This window comes from Phaenicophaeus curvirostris, chromosome 3 (genome assembly GCF_032191515.1).
Source record: "Phaenicophaeus curvirostris isolate KB17595 chromosome 3, BPBGC_Pcur_1.0, whole genome shotgun sequence".
In the NCBI taxonomy this organism is placed as follows: domain Eukaryota; kingdom Metazoa; phylum Chordata; class Aves; order Cuculiformes; family Cuculidae; genus Phaenicophaeus; species Phaenicophaeus curvirostris.
Window position 1 is genome coordinate 8,330,513 of NC_091394.1, and position 20,806 is coordinate 8,351,318.

At 36.2% G+C, this 20,806-nt stretch overlaps 1 protein-coding gene across 2 annotated transcripts in view; it reads right to left on the reverse strand.

The window, feature by feature from the left end:
• The window catches only part of GABBR2 (gamma-aminobutyric acid type B receptor subunit 2), a 457,827-nt gene that overhangs the window by 221,013 nt on the left and 216,008 nt on the right, over positions 1-20,806 (reverse strand). For both annotated transcript variants that reach the window (XM_069853337.1, XM_069853338.1), the window contains exons 4-7: positions 19,434-19,535; positions 13,276-13,341; positions 7,304-7,495; positions 5,960-6,196 (exon numbers count right to left, since the gene is read on the reverse strand). In XM_069853337.1, coding sequence (XP_069709438.1) covers positions 5,960-6,196; positions 7,304-7,495; positions 13,276-13,341; positions 19,434-19,535 — 597 coding nt within the window. The remainder of the gene's footprint in view (positions 1-5,959; positions 6,197-7,303; positions 7,496-13,275; positions 13,342-19,433; positions 19,536-20,806) is intronic.

A 20,806-nucleotide genomic window follows, 5' to 3' on the forward strand; every position in this document is an offset into this window, starting at 1 on the left:
TGGCAGATGAAAATGTTTGCACTGAATTTTCCTAACGAGCAAACGTTATTTATGACTCTGTGCAAACTTGCTGATGGCTTACTTTAGCAACTCTATGGTTTGAGGAGCCTCTAAATGAATTGGCAATATTGAGCACAAATTATTTCACCATCCCACTGTAGTGCTCTCAGTTGCTCATTTGAGTTGGATAATGCACTGGAAGTCGGGAGGAATTAAGGAAGCAAGAAATTCACTACACTTATCTCCATTGGTGAATTCAAGGTTCAGGAAAATCAAAAAGAGATGTAGGAGGTCTTGCACACAGTATTTTTTTTTTGTTTTTTTTTTAATTCTGCTAGACAAGAAACCCTGTAACAGGAAGCAAGTTCTGAAAAAATCAAAAAGAAACAAAGGGCATTAAGTTCAGAGTGGTTCATACTCATAACCCACAGGATCACGTGAGAAAACCTGTGATCTGCCAACAGTCAGGTGGGGTTGTGAGCACGCACACGTGTGTGTATACATACATACATGCATATATATATATAGTTCCCCCTCTACACATTCTGCTAGGTCATTGAACTTGCTCAAACCATTCAATTACGGACGTTAATGCAAAATTTAAATGCTCAGACTTAAGGCTGAATAAAATACAATGGTACATTCAAAATCATTTCTCAGGGAGAGTTATCTTTATATATTTAGGTATTCCACTGCAAGCTAAACCTCCCCTTCACATTTATAAAATTAAATGTACTTTTAATGCACTATACAAAAGTAACACAAAGTTGTTTTATTAAAATTTCTGCTCTCCCCCCAATACTTTTACTATCTGCCCTACCTCAGCCATGCCAACAAAGAAAATTTGACTTCAGGTATTAATAGGTTTTGAGACTTTATTCAGAACTGTTCTTGCAAAATTAACTGCACTGATCCATGGCACTACAGAAATGTTTGTTAGACCCTCTTATGAAGCACAAGTTCACTCTGCTGAAGTCCATACTAATTCCATCTGATTCTCTACCAAAGACTGAAATATCCCTTAATTTAACAGTCTTAGGGTGTTTCATTTTTCCAGGACGACATGAAATACATACTTTCCCCCTGTTACTATTCTGATGCTGACACCTTCTGTGTTTCTGTGATGTCTGTACATCACAGTGACTACTGAAGTCTGCAAAGTGGAGGCAAGCTGCTAAAATCAATCTTCAGAAATAATCAGCATCAAAATACAAGATGAACTTCACATCAATAAACACTTTTCCAGTTATAAAACGTGACTGGGTCCATTCAAATGCAGGATGCCAGGGACAACATTGAAAGCTATTTCATGGCTGTGGTTTCAATTGAGCAACGGCTGCTGCAATGGAATTTTATCCTACTGTGCTAGAGTGTCCATCTAGCAAAAGAAAAGACAACACTGTATTTCATTCTCTCTCTCCTCCATTGTAATTCTTTTTCCATTACACACAAATAAGAGAAAGCAATAAGGATGAGAAATAAATTAGCAATTCTGAAGACTGATTTATGATCACAGATAACAGCAATAAACTTAAGCAGCAGAATACCTACTGCAACACTTACAGGAGCTTCAGGCATCAACCAGGGAGAATGGCAACACTCATAACTTCATATCGGTGACAAGGCAAAATTATTAGAAAATGAGAGGCAAGCATTTTTAAGAATAATGTCATGCTTTGTAAAAAAAAATAAATTTAAAATAATCTCCAACATGTACTATATTTTTCTGACCACTCAGCCACCCCATGAAACCAATACAAAATTTTACCAGACTGAGAAAAATCGTGGTAGTTAGTACCTTCCCAAGTATAACCAACATTTTTTTCACTCGCAAATGTAAATGTTGTAGTTGTAAGGTATTATGCAACCATCCATAGATTTTAAAAATTAAAAAACAAGAAAAAATGACTAAAACAAAATCCTGTGATTATCCAGATGGATTTTGATTCAGTACACACTAAATATGACTCAGTATCCTGAGAAGCCCTCCTGAAAGACAACACTAATTCTTTACTAATTACCAAGCTTCCAAGACACACTGGTAGTATTCCACAAAATAAGGTTAGACTTTTGCTTCTTTTTTTCAGTTTTAATTTTCTCTTTAGGGGAATTATTCTAGCTGTGTGGAAAATTCTCTTTAGCTTTCAAACATAACTTATGGGCATGTTATAGGTAGTATACTATAAATGACTGTCTAATTGAAATGTAGATATGTAGATATATAGATAATCCAGATGTATATTTTGTTTCCCATCACTTTATCACTCTGTATTGATTCAAAGTGGTAACATATTAATGAAGACCTCAATAAAGCCTCAACTGTTAATCATCTCCATTGGCTCTACGAACTTCATAAAGAGACTCCTCAGATTCCTAAGCCATATCAAAATAAATTGTGTGAGTACTTCTTTTTTTATCTTTCATTTTCTGACACTTAGGTTATCAGAGAGAATGTGTGCTATTAGAGAAGAGGGATGCATTTAGCAAGGAAAGAGGCATTTGGCAGTTTATAAACCATTAGGGTGACAGGGTTGTATTCAGTTTACAAAAATAGCTTTATCTGGACTAAGAAAAGTGGAAAAAAATGTCCAAAATAATTTAAGAGATTTTGTTTCAATAACTTTCCCATGAAAAAATAAGCAACTGCTCTGATAAGGAAGGAATTAGAGAAATGTAAGCCATGAAAGTCCAGATAGTCTGAAATCAAAAGGACTCTATCCTGAAAGCTGGTTATTGTAGATTGACCATTCTAACCATACAATGCCTTATTCGATTTGAACACAGCAAACATCAGAGGATCTAACTGCGGAATTAGACATTCAGATTAACAAACTATAGGAACATCCCTGCAGGTCTTTTATTTGTTCACATTACATTTCTCATCACAAAGTCTTTTTGTACCTGTCCAACAGTATTGATTTTACATGTGAAAATGAGCAGCAGATAATTACATTACAGTTTTCTGATAAAATATCAAATAAAGGTTACCTTGTTCTATATTCAAAATAAACAAGAAAATTGTATGGTAAGCAACATGATTAAACATGAAGGAAAAATAAGAGAAGGAACCACTTCACTAAGAGAAGGAAAATTCAGAAAAAGAGCGGAACGTTCAGGAATGTTTAAGGCATAACTGTAAGTTTCCTTCCAATAGACATCTGGAAGCAGAATTAGAATATGTAACATCTATGTACTGAGCTCCTGATGGTCAAAACAAGAACTAGTCCTGTCAAGTCTTTGGGCAATAGCCTAAACTGTTTTCTAAATATTGTCTCTGAGGAAAATAAAAAGACCAGAAAAAAGAACAGAAAATTGAAAGAATGGCAAGTCTTTTCAAAATTGTTTAAAAAGTTCCACAAAACCCACCATTCAATATGATTTTTTTGGTGTGTGTTTTACTATAAATAATTTCAAAGAAAATCAATATTGAGAAAAGGGATTTATTATTTATGACGTGACAGTGTTTCTGGTGTCATATTCACAGAAAGCATAAAGAGGTCTCTTCTTAATAGATTCTGCATTTTTTGATTCTTCTCTACAGCTTCCTGTCTAGCTTCTCCTCTTACCTAAGAACTAACAATATATTTTACAGTATTATTGGATGAGTTTTTGAAGACTGACTGGATTTAATCCTTCTAGTCTTTTTTTTTTATCTACAGAAACTCATTTTATATTTGCCATAGTTACTCTAGAGTAAATAAATGTCTTTTTCCTGTTCAGAATAGGTTTTTAAAAATAAAATGTAAAACTTTTATACTAAAACACCTTTTCTGGGAAAGAAATATTAATATGAGATTTGACACTCCCAAACCTAAAACTTACTTTCCACTGAGTTTTAAATTAGGTCACAAATGACAGGAATTTATTAGACTGAAGAATAAAAGTTTTACCAGAAAAAATATTTCTGGTAAAAAGATGTCCCTTCATCTTTCTGCAAAATTTTAAATATCTGCTATAAAGCTCTTCTTCTGCACACTGTCTGGAAAACTTCAGTGATGTTTCTTCTAATTACATCCCAAGAAAGCGTAGCTAGTGTAGATTTTCTTCTCTATATTTCTTTCTGATTAAAATGTTGTTATGACCGTATTATAGGGACAAGAAGCATGATCCTTGCAGATACCAAATTCGGGCTGTGAAATGTCATCATGACTTGGTGGACCAACCTTACAGAGAACTGTCTCACAAAGCATCTCAGACAATCACTAAACGCAGTGAAGAATCGTGCAGTAATTTCTTTAGAAACCATTACACCTGAGGGGATAAAGTAAGTAAACATGGCTGAATATGGTTGGTGAAACCCTGATTCATTCTCTCCCTAAAAGGATGCAGTTCATATATGAGGTTTTGTAGGTATCTCTAAAACTAATAAAGAGCCTTCTTCATCTTAGAGGTTTTGGGAGGAGGAGAGGTAGCAGTGAAGGACAATTAAGCAGAGCTGATGAAATGTATCGATTTTACCGTAATCAGCTGTCAAAACCAAACAGCAGGCAAAAAGGCTAAGAGATGAAAAGGAAAAAAAAATAAAAGGAGCTCCACAGAAATAAACTATTTCAGCCACATTGAGAGACACTGTACTTTGAATAAGTCAGTCTAAGGCCCTGCAGAGTCTGGTTTATAGCTGCTACTGAAACTTTCAGTCAAATGCTCTGTATAAAGAAAATTCATATTGTACAGGCAACTGGATTCTACTATTGTCTTGCCATCTGATTGTTTTTTACTTACAAATCCTGAATTAGTTTCAATTGTACTGTGATACAAAACCAAAGCTTCTTCAGCAATTAACAAAGGCACCAAAAAGTTGAGCCTGCACTCATTGTTGATGTCTATATGTAGGCATTTCCTCTTTGAACCTGCTTGTGACGTGTATGACAACCTTAGTTCTGCTGCTTCAGTACATATTGAGGTTAACTGATATCCTAGACAATTTACATTAACCTGGGGACAAACAGGGACAAGCTACTGCAGAGTGGCAAAAATGTTGCCAAGCTTCTGCACGCTCTTGCTGCAAGGAAGTGCCTAAAAGCACTTTCTCCGTGTGCTGCTGAAATACACATTTCTTTCAAACTCTTTTTTCCTTATCTAGCCATGTTGCAGCCCAACTACACTGCTTAATGAAGCACGTTCTACTGGGTTCTTCGTTTGTTGCTATTGGAAACAGTGAAGGCCATTCCTCCTGGAATGGGGTCTGCTCTTTTTTTTTGGTGAAGGAACCTGCACACTCTGCACACTCCTGAACACATATGTGCCATTATCTTCTGACTGACATTGCCTCAAAAATATAAAAAGTCATGAAGAAGTTTTAGGACCGCACTCCTATTCTCCATTTTACTCTGTTACAAACTAGAAGCAATGTAAAAAAAAAAAAATTGCTATCAATTTTCAGTGGTGTAAGTGAAAATAGAATGTGACCAGTTCTTCTAAGTCATGGTCAACACGCTTTGTACTGTGAAAAAATACGAATTATAAATAAACTTCAATGGCAACTGAAGTATGTTGTAGGAATATCTGGGGTGTACGGCATCGGAGTCAAAGACATTATCCTACTGTAATCTACTACCAAGAATAAATGACAGAAGGAAATGGGAGGTATTATCAGATCACATTCCAGGTATGCCTCAACTGCTAAAACAGTCACTTAAAGGCCGCTGCAGCTTGCAACACCTCTGGTTCCCTTGAGACCCCTCCAAGTTGATAATTCAGATGATATCCATGCTTAAAAATCTGACAACTGAGGAATTCTACAGTGTTATCACTTGGCATCAGAAGACAGGTAATGAGCTAGAGTCTCAAGGCAACAATGTTAATTTTTAATGATAAAGAACAACTGTGGAAGCTCTGAAGATATAAGAAATATGCAACTATGCTTCTTTTTCAGGAGTTTAAAGTTTAGCGCTTGCTTCAGCTACTGACATAAAACCACAAGCCTCCTCCATGCCACAAGTATCTGTTTAGAACTTACCGTTACTCCAAAGAAGTTGGTTTCATTCATAGCATCCAGAAAAATTTTGCCAAGTTTGTGGTTTGTATAATTAAAATCTTCAATTTTTTGATGCTTATTGGTGGCATTCAGATACTTCATTGCCCTCTGCAGGGTTTTGGCAATCACCCATATTCCATCATAGGCATAACCATGAAATTTGCTGGATTGCCCATCACCACGCTTGGCATTGTATTCCTTTTCATATTGCTGTGGAGTCTGCAGAGAAGAAAAACTTTAGTTTTACTGCAATATGTAACATTTACCCATTTCATTCTGAACCTACACCTCAACCTGCACCCACTAATTCAGAGAATTACATAACTAATGCAGAAAAAGTTACCAAAACAAAAATTAGGAAAGAAACTACAATTCCCCAAACATGTGGTGTCTGGCTTACAACACTGAGAGGGAGACCTAGGAGGCAGAGAATTGAAAAGCCGTTGTTCTGCTTCTCTGTAAGAAGGACAACTTGCTTTATTTTGTTTTTACATATAAAGCTTCAGTTCAACCAAAGCTCCCAAGATATTGGTGAGCCGTAACACTAGAACAGAGCGTAAGTCTGCATCCCTGCAAATTAGTGGTCTGATAACACCTTTTAGAATAACACAGATCACATAAACTTTACTTGAGCAACTACTTGCTTCATATGAAATTATCTGAGTGGCAATTTGTCTATGTTTTAGAATTTTAGTATGCTCTCCATCTTATGATCAATTGTCTTTTTGTAAAGCTGACTTTGGCACTCACTTAGCAAGGCATGAAAGACAGATGAAGACAAGAAGAAAAGCAGCAAAATCAGGCATGTTTATTCTTTGGCCAGAATTTGTATGATCTTTTTCCACAATAAAATATTATGTACTTTATGCAAATACCACATATTTACATATTTAAAACCAACTGCACTCCCCATCCCCTAGTTCTGAGAGACACAAATCACCAATGAACTTAGCCATTTGCAGAATAACACTTAAACATAAAACTTCTCTATTTCTGTGCTCAACTATTTTACTTTACATGATGCAGCATATGATACTGTAGGCTATAATTCAAACTTTATTGTACATTTAACTGTAATTTTCTTAAAGAGTGAACACCATGGATTTGAGGCAAGGGACTTTACTGCTTCCTTACCTGGTACAGAATTTGATTTCTAAATATTTAAAAGCTGCAAACCAGTGGAAAGATGAGACTAACCATGATGACTGCCAGCTCTCTTTGTAGAAAAACCTTTTAGCTTTGCCTCCCTCCTCAGTGCTTTGCTGTGTCAAGACACTGGTGAGACAACCAATGGCATAATAAAATAGTTGGAGGAAAAATACTAACCCTTCCTGATATGGTTTTTAGCATTTTTGAGCTGAGAGGCTCAAAATCCACTCCAATATAACCTTCCATGGCTGCAAGAAGATTTTTGGTGAGGCATTGCGAGGAATTAACCCATGATTCCCACCAAAGGTTTTCATACCACCCTGGAATAATCCACTGATATTTGCTGCCATACATTTCTTCATCATAAGCCTACAAAGAAAGAAAAGCAGAAGAGCTAATAGACATTATAATAGACATATTGAGCACAAAACCAATAGTCTTCTGTTCATGTTTTTTCCATTATTAATGAAATTATGGAATTATAGTGTAACTGAAGGATACGCAAGTATTTTGAACAGTTTAGAACAATTACTTGCTAACAACAAAGACTACTTTTTTGAAGACTCTCCTCTTTAAAATTCATGTCACAAGAAAAAGAATTTAAATTATTAAAAATTTAAATCTATTTTGCTTTCCAAACACAATTTATACAAAACCAGAAGAATAAAATACTAGATTCTAAAACTGTGAGGAACACTGGCAGAAGGCACAGCATTTGCACAGAAAATTCACCATAACCCAACTGTTACACGAGTGTTAGGATCACCATGCCACCGCATGTAAACTAAGTTATTATCATCCTAATATAATCCTAAAGACCACATAAAACTGGATAAGGTCAAACAAGAAAATTTAGGCACCATCAAATCATAATGTTGCAAATATGAATTACGTGACTGTGCTAATCCAGTGACCACAGAGACATTAGATAAGCAATTTCTTCTGAGGAGCACGAATCCATAGGAGCTTGATAAAGTGAAGATAACTCAGTGCTTCTTTTTTTCCAGCAAGAAATTTCTTCAGGTGAAATTCTATCTTATTTGAATACTGAATATAGCTCACAGTACTCCAAGATACAGAAATGATGGTTATCTCCTTTCAATAGTAGACACACATAACAGAAAACAGAAATACTTTAATATCAGGCATGTAAGCTGTTGTGCCTAAAAGTTGATCTATTCACAATAGATATCCTATTCCATCATGAAGGGTGTTCTAGGATAAAATTAGCAAATTTTATCTCAGATGTTTCTCCCACTATCTTGTAACTAGATATTTCCCTTTTGACATTTCAGTCAGACTTAATTTCAAAGCAGCAGGTTTCATGCTTCTTTTATGCCAAGAAAGAAGTACTGTTAAGTAATAATGGAGATACAAGACATAATATAAAATATCCAGTTTTTAGAAATACACAGTGAAACCTTACAGCTCTTAACTGGAAAAATACATCTTCACAGAAAATGTTACAGAAGGAGGAAGTTGTGAGAATGCAAACAAGACATATTAGTCATTCAGCACATAACCGTTTTGAAAATTATCCCAAAGATCGTACCAAAAGCTTGTCAGATAAATCAGATGAATAGCAAAAAATATGAACCAGGACAGCCTCCTAAATACGTTAATACTCAAAGTAAAATTGGGCTTTAAATCAGTGAAGGGTACTGTAATGGTGCCAACTCAGTTCATGAATGTATTGTGCACAAAGCAGATTTGTCTGGCCCTTGGTTGCAGGAGCTTTTGTTCAGCCAAAATCAAATTTCATGCATTTGTATATGATGCTGCCTGAAAGCACTCCTATCTGAAACTCAGTGTCTTGTACCTCATACCTTACTTATTCAACAATCCACGTAAATTGTCTGTCCTTATCTTCCTCATTAATTCTACCCTTCCAAAAACACACCAGCTTTTGTGCTCCTTCCCATCGTCACTCCTGCTACAGCCATGGCAAAACCGCATCCCAGGTTCACCTGTGAGGAAAACAGCAATCCCACCCTGCAATACTTTCTGATGTCTAAAAGGGTTTCCATTACACAATTAGGTCGTTCAGGACCTTTCAATGATATAGTCTCTTTTATCTGACAGTTTTCAAATCACTGAGGACACAGAGTAGTGCTTTTAGAGAAGGACAGTCTTCTGTAGCTTCCCCTGCTCTCTGGAGATTAAAGTATCAAATTGCGTGTTGCAAGAACATATTGGCTGTGAAATATTCTGAAATCAGAGCTGTTGGAAATTTTTGTTTGCATAAGCAGCTAAGCCTGTTTCCTGCATAAACTGTCCTGGGATATGGGGTGAGAAATGAAAGTTTCAAAATAGCCGGAAATTCCATCCTGGAAACAAGGGATCATGTCCAACAAAGTTGCACTGAATCTTTCACGTTCCCGCAAGAATTCAGTTAAAAAAGACATCCCTACTTCCTACTTACCCCCCTCCTACCAAAGAGAAATAAAATCAAATAAACACACCAAAACCAACCAGACAAACAGTTTATGAGCTGGCAGCTCTTCATTTAAGATCTAGTAGCATGATAGGGCTTGAACAGTAGTTTTAGGAAGGTAAAAGAAGGAACAAAATCAACTCCTCCAAAGATGAGCTCCATAAACATGAAGTCATTTTTTTAGTGACAACAGGGTTTTTAGTGTTCAGGCATTTCAGTGTTTGGGTTCCAGAAGACTTATTTCCAGGCAGTGTTTTTTGCCACCATTTCCTCACTGTTGATTGTGCTAAATGGAGATGGTTTTGATGTGCAACAGGTACATTTCCATGAAATATGGATCTTTCTTGACCTGTTTGAATGCACACAGACCACTTCTTACAGGTTTTAGTTTCTAAAAGGGAGACTTGTTGGCACACAAGAGCAAGGTGAATTAAGTTTACAAGTGCTTTGTACCATCATAACGGTGTAAGGTAATCATATGTCTTCCCTAATCTTTCCCACGTGCCCTATCTAGGCTGCAAAGCCCCCCACATGCCCTACCTAGGCTGCAAAGCCCAGAGTTGGTGTCAAGCAGCCAGGAAACCATCCTGGACATTTTCTGCCCTTATGAGACTAAATTTCTGTCTTTTTTTTTTTTTTCATTCTTGTTTGAATGCATAAAGAGATGCTTATTTACAACAAAGAAATTTCTATGTGTAGTAAACAATTACTAGCAGTTTGTGTTAATGGACCTGCAAAACCTTACCCCTGTTGAATTTCCATCAAGTTTCTATCGTGTCAGCATGGACACATCCTATATCCCACTCCTACAAGAAAGCCTGTAGACTTCTGAATTACAATGAACCTCCAGCTGTTCTTCATTAAAAATCAATAATTCCAAACCAAAGACTCAGCAGTAAAACTCTATCAGCTCAAGGAAAAGAGCCCAGTCCTCTTGCATCAACCATGCTGATTAAACCTGGTTTTAATCATTATTAACTGTTTACTAAAATAGAGCCACCTAAAGCTCATGCAGTGACCTATGCATAATAGTCACCTTCCTTAATTGCTTGCAGACAGATAATTGTATCAGCTAGGTGTCAGTCTTGATGTGTGCACGGCTGTATTAGATTATTGCTACATCTTAAAAATAATATGTTGGAAAAATTCTCACTAACAATTTCTTGAAATTTTCTGCAGAACTGAAGCTTTCATTGGGAAGATGCAATTTCATGTTAAGCCAGTTTCAAATGGAAAAAAAAATATATCATCTCTGTGCAGCACAGTTGACTGTTTTGACTGTTGAAGTGTTAAGTTTTAAGCAAAATATCCCAATTTCTATTCCATTAAAAGTACCACACTCATCCCACTGAGGTGAAAACAATATTAGAAAGCTAAGATTTCCCATAGAATTAAAATTGCAAGCTGCTTTTGAGACTAATATTAAATTAATAGCTAAGCTTATTTAAATCATCATTGGAAACACCTGCTAAAATTCACGTTGGCTTGAATTAGTCCTGTCACATGCTTAAAGTTTGCCGCTGAGTTACACTATCTTTTAGTGCATTTATCTTCATGTGCTCTATGTCTTTTGTGTGTGGGTGTTTGAAGAGGGAGAGAATAGCCAGTCAAAATGTAAATGAGCGTATAAACTCAAATGGCTGTCCTGAAGAAACCTCACAGCATATGACTGTTGAATCCAGACAGAAAACTGTGGCAATCTTTAAAGATTTTTCCACCTACATAAATCATTAGCAAATAATATTCAGATTATAACCACAATCAGAAAAAAAGAAACATCTTGCACTAGTACAATAGCACCTTCCTTTAACAAATCCTAAGCTTTTCTCTGGTCGACATCAACCACCCTGCAAAATACAACAGGGAATCAGGAGTGAAGTCTGTCTGAAGATACACCTGGGGAAGGGTATCAAAAAAAATGAGGTATTTAAATTATTGTGCTCTTAAACACACCGCTGCAGGAGTGCATGAGTCAACAATATATTTTATGACTAATAACACACTTACTGACATATTGTAGTGCATAATATATAAATAACCCACTTTTAACTGCCCTCTCCTGCATTCAGTCTCCTACTGAAGCTCTCATATAAGTACTTTTATGCAAGACTAAATACATGATCTCTCAGATTTCTCCAGGCTCCAGAAAAATCCACCTTATTTTTGACACTAATATACCTTAGAAGCAGCCATCACTCTTTAAACTGCACTCAGTTACACAAACTTCACACGTTTGCACCAAACCGTGAGAGAGACATCTTCCATCTGAAATCCCTCAGATTAGAGCGGTATAAGAGGACACCTTGCCCCTCAAGGGATTTCTACGATTTTGTCCCTACCCTCACAGGCACACGGACTTGGAAAAGGATTGTAGAGGAAGGCAACTAGATATTAAGGTCAGTGGCATAAGCAAGGCCAATCTCTTGTCTCATACTGGGTTGGAAGACAGTGCTGACTGGGATCCTCCAGCTGGGGAAACAGAGACCAACCACAAGACATCTGAGGAGGAGCCGGACTGCAGAAGGATTATTTTTTCTTCCAGGAATGGAAAAATGGGAAATTATCTCTGTCAATTCTATTTAAATGCTGGAATAAAAAGGTCTGTATACAAAGACTGATCAGAGATGAGAAGAATGAAAAAGAAAAGCATGCTTTCCATTTCCTTTCGGATGCAAACAGATTTTTTTCCTTCCAAATATACTCTACAATCTCCTTTCCAAATTTTGCCAGGAATTGGAACAGCTGCTGAGTATGAGCCAACATGTGCCTAAGGCACATACATCACTCAGATTTTGAACTTCTGCATTTCTTTTCTTTCCTTGGCTAGGTAACTTTGACTCTCTAAGTGAACACTAAAAAGCCCCTCTGAAATTTAGATGCCATCATTATTGCTTTTCCATTATATTTATCGTGTTCTTGGCTCATACAAGATTAATCTGCTTATTTAAACTAAGAATTCAATACCAATGTAAAATCTAGGCCACTAAAATCTGCCTGTTTTGCCTTTTTTTTTTTTTTATGAGCAGGTAAAAATAAAGATCCACATTTTAATTCTGCTACTTTCAGTGGCAATCATACCATACATGTTTTTAGCATATTCACATACACAGACAAATAGTGAGGATAGGGAATTTCATCTATGCTGGTCTTACTACATTTATTTTAATACAAGAAACTTTAGTTTTCAAGTAAGATGTAAAGTGCACAGCAGTCAGAAGTGAATGACAACTGTACAATTGGCAGCATTTTTCAGTTGCAGAAATTATTTGGGTATGCATAGTTAGCATGTATAGGAACTGCTTGAATTTCTTATGTTTTCAAAACAAAACATGCAAAACTACATACATGCAGACATTACCACCAGAACACAATTCTTGGGCAAGATTCAAATCTTGCAGTTCTCTGCTGCTACACATACAAGCGGTTCCTGAGATCTGACGGGAAGAGCAATGCTTAAGCTCTATTTGGGATTTAATTCCACTATAGGAAAGCAATAAGAAGAAACTAACCATGCTGTCCAAACCTAAATTCCATTGAAGTCAAGTACAAAGTGTTTTATTGAAACAGAAATGGAGCTAAGTATGTGTAACCTCTCTGGAGTATTTAAACCTTCACAGACCTGAACCCCATAAAGTAATGTTAATGCACATATGTATTTTTTATTCAAATGTAACCCATTCTTTATTCTGATATGCAATTAAATATATTTACTTACACAGCAGAAAACTTTCACAGCCATTTCCTCATCAAACTGGCCAAGGATTATCCGAACATCATTACCCTGCAGATTGAATAAAAACATGGCAGTTAAATACAGTCATAGTCTTTCCAGAAACCACTTCAGTTAGCCATTCAAATTCTGCAGAGAGTTAGCACTGATTACAGCTGCAGAGAGCAAAATTAATTCAGCACTATTGCACTTTCTGTGAGTTCAAGAACATGAAATACTGCAAGCGACAGCAGCTGCAGTGTTTGAAGAAAATGAATAACCAATAGCACAAATGAGAATAAAACTGTAATATTTATATTGCCATATTTTACTATTCAACAAGAGTAAAGTATGAATTATTCTCTTGATCCCTTGCAAGAATCTTTTAAAATCTCGCGTATTAAAACCAGTAGAAAATATATGCTTTTCATTCCTTACATGAACTAATGCTGCAAAGAGACTGGAAATTTCTAAGTGAGATAAGATACCTTTATATTGTGCCCACTTTAGTTATTTTTAAAGATTTCATTCATACAACATCTTCTTTACGCTCACTACAACACATTTTCAATCCCTCCTCTCCTCCTCCCTCCCACCTCCACATGTGAAAAAAACCCCAATCATCACACTTTAAGAATCTATCTGTCGCTGAAGTCAAAAGAGAACATTTTGCTTTCATACTTAGAAACATATTAAGAAAACATTCCAAAATTCAGGAGTATATATAGGAAAATAAATCCTCAGGAACAGGGCTAGCGTTTTTCTCAAGTGAAAAATTGCTGCTAACATCTATAAAACACAGAAAAGATAGATTTTTATGACTTAATATTACCTTTTATTTCAGACAAAAGTTGAGTTCTCAACAAAAGCTTGAACAAATCTAATTTTTCATTTCTTTTATAAAACACTTGGTCAGAATTACTAATAGCTCTTTCTGTCTCCAAGGAAAAAAGAAACAGATGATTCAGTGCGAATTTCAGTGGCAAAAAACATTTCAGTTTTAATTAAATCAATTTATCAAAGATTTTCAGTTTAGATAACTTCGATGTTTATTTCCTGTTCAGCAGAACATATTGTGATGGACAATGCAAAAGATATAACAATGTTTCTGCAATTAAATGCATGACATTGGTATCATTCTTAGCACGGTTAAAGTCATAAAGTACATAATATGCTTTGCTCATTCTGAACCTCTGCATTTTCAGTAAGCCTGTTTCTCTTTATTTTCATATTTAGCCACAGATTGATAAAGTACTATAAACCTTATTGAAATGTATTTGGGTCTTTTTAAACAAATCTAGCAAGGTCACATGAAACTAAACAAACAAATCACACAAATTACATCAAAAGAATCACACTTTTTTGTAAGGACAATGAATAGATTTATGAATTATGCAGAAAAAAAATCCTCTCCTCCATTCTTTCCATTTTTAACATTTTAATAATAATATTTGTCACTCTCAGAAGTCCAACTCTGAACTGCTTGAACTCTCTGAACATAAAAAGTGCAGATTTAATATTTGAAAAAAGCTCAGTTTAAAAATAAATGACACAGCATCTAATTATTATATTTAAACTGGAATTAATTCCTTTTATACAATTATAAGAACTAATTTAAAAAGAAAAACAAACAGAAGACGTGAGGCCTCATAGCTTATGAGCACTAGAGACTGTAGGCAGGACGTAAAGAATAACCCTTTGGTGTATGTGCAGCAACCTTCAGACTAAAGGCATAGAGTCTGTCTTGTGTTTCCATGACTTAAGCTGCTGCTTCCACCTGATTATTACATAAAGCAGAGTACATTTCCTACAGTGACTATTCCATTACTGCAAAGCATTACAGGACTTGTACAGTCCATCTTATTTTCTTTTATCAGAAACATCAGATCTCATTTCAACAACCTTACTGTCTACCAAGATTGTCTTATACTAATGTTGTTGTGCAATTAGTTTCATGGTAGCACTCAGACCCAAATCTTGCACGTTCAGTCACACAAGTATGTGGTTCTACAACTCCTTGAGCCTACAGGCATGCAAGCAAACAGGCACATCCCTGAAGGTATTTAAAAGATGGGTAGATTAAGTGCTCAGGGATATGGTTTCATAGAATCATAGAATCACCAGGTTAGAAGAGACCCACCGGATGATCGAGTCCAGCCAGGTATGGTTGGGCTCGATCTCAAAAGTCTTTTCCAACCAAGAAATTCTATGATTCTATGACAAGTCACGGAAGATTCCTCCTCAATACGATGCTGTGAGAGGCAATGTCCAGGGTAAAATAGCTTGCAGTTAAAAGGAGGAGAAGATTTAGCATGTAATCATGTAACCAAAGGATTATACGTTAGAACACATGTAGAAGGAACTAATTTAGGGAAATCTGTACAATAGCTTTTCCTGTTCTGCACATAACATTTTTCTTCTGTGCAACAATGCACTCCTCAGTAAGCCTCTTTCTCTCCAACTCTGCTTTTTGCATCCCTCTCCAAAGTTATTCCTGAAGAATTGCAATCAGTATGGTAATTAAGCCTAGAGCAATTTCATGCCAGGCTTGAGTGTGCTGACTCTGTCCTGCATAAGAGACACTGACGCTTCAAATTCATGCAGCTGGATATAGCTCAAATCCCTTGACGACATTTCATCTGGATGGATGAGTAAGTGCACCAAAGTTTATCAGAGCTGGGTTCTTTTCAGTGCTTGTGTGTGAGGGTATATGTCCACATTGTAGTCTTGAGCAAAGAGATACATCAGATGCTTACTGGGCCATAACTTTTTCCCCCTTCAGACACACTGTTAACTGATGTCAACCAGTATGATTTTTCTGGCAAGGATACATTTTTCTTATACAACAGCCCTCATGGGTACGATGCAAGTTAACACAGCGTAACTCGCTCGTAGGCATCAAAGAAGTCACTCATTGGATAGCAGCAAGTGTCAAGTACTCTTTCTTTCTCATAGAGTTGCACATTGCTTGCATGGAGCTAATGCATATTTGACAGGACAGATTTTCATTTAAGGAACTAGGCAGGTGATCAATGAGATGATTAAAAACATCTCAGGGCGACAGCAACTCCCAAAACTTCACTTATATAAAAAGACCAATGTTTAGACCATTTGCCAGATGGTAAGGTGTTATATTTAATCTCTTTTCAGAGATTAAAGTAGCAATATCAGCATTTAAGCTTTGCCCCTCAGTAAGCAATACATATGTCCTATTTGGACTAAAGTCCTGAAAGAAACAAAGAAGCTGAAGAACAGTCACATTCCATTTACCTACAGTTGCGGTGGAATCTCCATAAAAAATGTTTTATAAATGAAGATTATAGCACAACCTCAAAAATCGATTACTCTCTTGCTCCCTTCTTTCTTTCTTATAGGTGAGGATATTATTCACCCACTAAATATAAAGTGTCTCTGGTATTACTGGCAGCTCAGTATTATAAACCCTCAAGACAGTGAGGATCAAGACATCTAAGATGCTCCAACGAGGGATGAAGAACAACTAATCTCCTCCACTACCATTTCTAACAGCCTTGGCTATGAGGCACACTTTAGTTTTTCAGCTTTTTGGAGTGATGCACATTATGCTGGAATAGGCGGCTATTTTTTCAGGCTGCAGAGCTTCCCTTCTGTGATTAGATTTTAATCTGTCTCATTTCTAATGAATAACACCACAACGTTGTATTACACAGCTTTCCAGAGAAGGATTGCTACAATATCTCATCTGCCAGGAAAAGTCAATGTCTTGGCAGGCTCTTTATGAAATATCTAAATTGAAGAGCTCAGATACTCTGTCATACTCTCTACCATTTATCTGACAGTCAAGATATTATCAATAAATCTGCTCAAAGCTGGGTAACTGTGTCAATGGAGGCATCCACATGTTATGCCTTCTAAATGCCTGGATGTCCACTTGAAGAACTATAGATGAGCCTCCAACCTTTGCTACGGAATCACTGATGATGAAGGTGAAGTGGAGGATGTCAGCTCCCACCTTCCTAACATGCTGCCAGAACTTGCTGATGTCTGTGTTAGTGTGCATGTCACACACTGATGGATGTTGCATCCAAACTATTCATGGCCCAAAATTTCAAAATGTAATTAACCTGACTGTTAGAATTAGAAATCCTGTTTAGACAGTAACACATCTATTGTGTTTGGAAAATTAGATGGAAACTTTGTCAGTGAATTGGTATTCATATAATGCAATTTTTTGACTCGTGCAAGATACAAGAAACTAGGAAGCAGCAGTGTTGTTGATCATACAATTTGCCTGTGTAGGCTTATAATTTTTAAACATTTAAGTTGATGTGCAGATGCATATACAACAACATCTTTTTCTCTGAACAACAAAAGTGAATTTTAAAAATATTCTCAAGCCTGGAGTTACTTTCCAACTGTGATTCAATGAAGCTGGGGTCAATATAGTAAAACTTACCGTGTTGTTGGGAAAAACACAGAACATATTTCTACAAACCATATCAGATTTTGTATTGCATAATTACTAATTTTGTTAATTTAAACTGCGCTCACAAAAAGAAAAGGTATAGAATATTTTAATCTCAAGCACAGTAAGCAGATACCAGTTTACTTATATTAGATTCTTGAAGAAATGAATGAACATTGTCATAACTGAACAGCTAAATTAGAATCATGGAATCATAGAATCACAAGGTTGGAAGAGACCCAAGAGACTGGATCATCGAGTCCAACCATTCCTATCAAACACTAAACCATGTCCCTCAGTGCCCCGTCCACCTGTGCCTTAAACACCTCCAAGGAAGGTGACTCAACCACCTCCCTGGGCAGCCTGTTACTTGTACCTAAGGACAAGTAACTCTATATTCCTGTCAAAAAATATGTGATTGTGTAGTTAATTGCTTATTTATTGGTGTGGTAATTAATTTTGAAGAATATTGGTGTGGTAATTAATTTTGAAGAAGAAATCAAGAGATATCTTTAATATATTGTTTGATAAGAGTTTTCTGGTCTTCCCTATAAAAGAAACAGCATGCTATTGACATACAGGAAGGCCAGAATCTCATGGCTTCTTCTAACCTTCAGCCTAAATATCCGTGGTTATGTGCTTTTTTTTTTCTTGTTATTATATCACCCATTGATTTAAATAGCTCTGTCTTCAGAATTGTTAGCTTTCTGATGCCAGGGGTTAAAGACCTTGTCAAAAATGTGGACTTTACTGATAACACATACTGGAGGCTTTTCAACTCCAGACAGGAAATGCAAACTGGCTTCGATGGGACAGACACAAATTGGCTTCCTAAAAACATAATGTTTACTTATTTAAACACTCAAGCTTGCATCTCCAGACTGTGAGAAAAATGAAGCACTTAGATTCAGTAGTGACCTAGTGTTATACGGGTCAATATCCTTGCTTTAATTTTAGTTTTTTAGTATAATTCAGTTTATTAAGTTTCTTTTTAATCTGTTCTACACATTAAGTATTTGCAGGATTATGACTTTGGTTGTGTCATACATCTTTGAATACCAGCAATGATTTCATCTTTACAATTTTAAAGTGTTTTCTCTTCCTGCTCAGTCATTTTTTCATGTTCACATGCAGTTGAAGATTCACATCTCCTGTGTCTAGTTTATAGTTGATTGCACTGCATAGTAATGCTAAAATATAGTTTAATTTAATGAAATGCCAGGAACCTAATAAATCATTATAATAAGAGAAGGATGGTGGATTACTCTGCTATCAACTTTCTTTTTCCCCCTGTGATTCATATGAAATAATGCAGATTATTATAAGCAAAGAAGTCAGTGTAAAATGTGAAATTAAGCTAATGGAAAGACACTCAATGGTTTTGTTACATCATAATTTTCCTTTCAGGGTTTCTGGTTCCAAAGCTCAAGAGCTTTCACATGTATATTATGCCTTAGGTGCAAATATTAAGCCAAGAACAACTGGCTTTACTTTGTGTCCTTATCAGGAACTATAAAAATATTTACTATATGCATGGACATTCATTGACTTAAGCAGAAGTAGACACTCAAAATGTCATTTGTTAACCATACTGTGCTATGGAATGTAGTAATATATCATTCTTACACAAATTTTATTAGCTTTTTTCATAGGGAATATAAAATTAATCAAATGCCATGACACAGTCGCCACTTATTTTTCCTCAAACAGCAGCACATACCTTAAGCTTCTTTACACTTGTGCAAGGATCATTGGAGAAACTCTCAGTATCTGAAATTTCAATGTCTTCACCATACAGGACCCCAGTCAGATCATTCCTCACCTGTCAGAAGTTGAGAAAAAGGCAAACTGGTGAAGTGAGACTCGGTGAGGAGGGAGCAGATGGGCTGTACTTATCACTGTAACGGCAAGCAATAATCTCAATGATGATACAGGCACCCATAGGGGTTTTTTCTCCATTTTGCCTAAAATCCGACGAAGACAATATTCTTTTACCACCATATTCTACTACCAGTTGGTATACTATGTAAACAGCTTCACTATGTGTGGTGAAAACTTCACAGTGTGCTCTCGCTTTGCATTATGGGGTTGGAGAATTCCTGTGTATCTCCAGTGCTGTCAAGATCAAAAGCTTTCTTTTAAAAGCCAAAGTGATGTTTGAGACTGTATAAAGGAAAAGACTCATCAAGGAAACTCTTATGCATTGTCACTGCTGAGGGCTGAACTGAAATCACCATCAGTTTGTCCTGGCATGGATCAGCAAAGCTTAGCTTATGTCAGTTAGGGACCGGTAAAGCTTAATGAACTGCTCAGTGCCCTCTTCCTTTCTTAAAGCGTACATCTTGCTGCATGGGGAAACAAGCAGTATGACTTGCTTGAAGGTGACACAAGTAACCATTTATCAACAGATTTTCTCACCTGCTTTCTCATGAAGACTCTCCTCCTTGAGCTACCTAACAGCACGAAGAAGGCAGATAAAATACAAAGCAATCTAGTTCATAGATTTAGTGTGGTTTTACCATCTAACCATGTCAAGATTTTCTGTGTTAAGCACTGCTGGTTTTCCTCCACCTGACTGCAAAAACAGTGTTTCACATTACTAACCCTGATGGATGAGGAAAAATAATTTTAGCTGGATATAACTTGGTTACAGACTGAAGTGAAAAGAGCACCACTCCAATTTTAATTTAACAAAATTATGATCACATTCATCACACTGATTGTCTTTTTAATTTGTTTGTTATAACAGTGTAAAACAGATATCTCAAATGCAGAGAAGATAAATATATATTATAATATATATTATATCAAACAGGAAATTTTAGAAGTCTGTGAGCCATATGCAGATACTTTCCAATGACTCTCTGTATGGGTCACTGCAGTTACATATTTTAAATCTTCCTCCTAACTCTCTTTTCCCTTGACCTCCTCTGAGAGAGAAGCACAGTGCATTCAAAGCAATCTGAAAATATTTGATATAACGTGACGTAGTAAAGTAAAGAAAAGGAAGCGGTATCTGTCCTTCAGGAGTAGGAACTTCTTCATTTGAGTTGAAATAACCATTAAGTTTATATAATGAGATGGCATTTTATC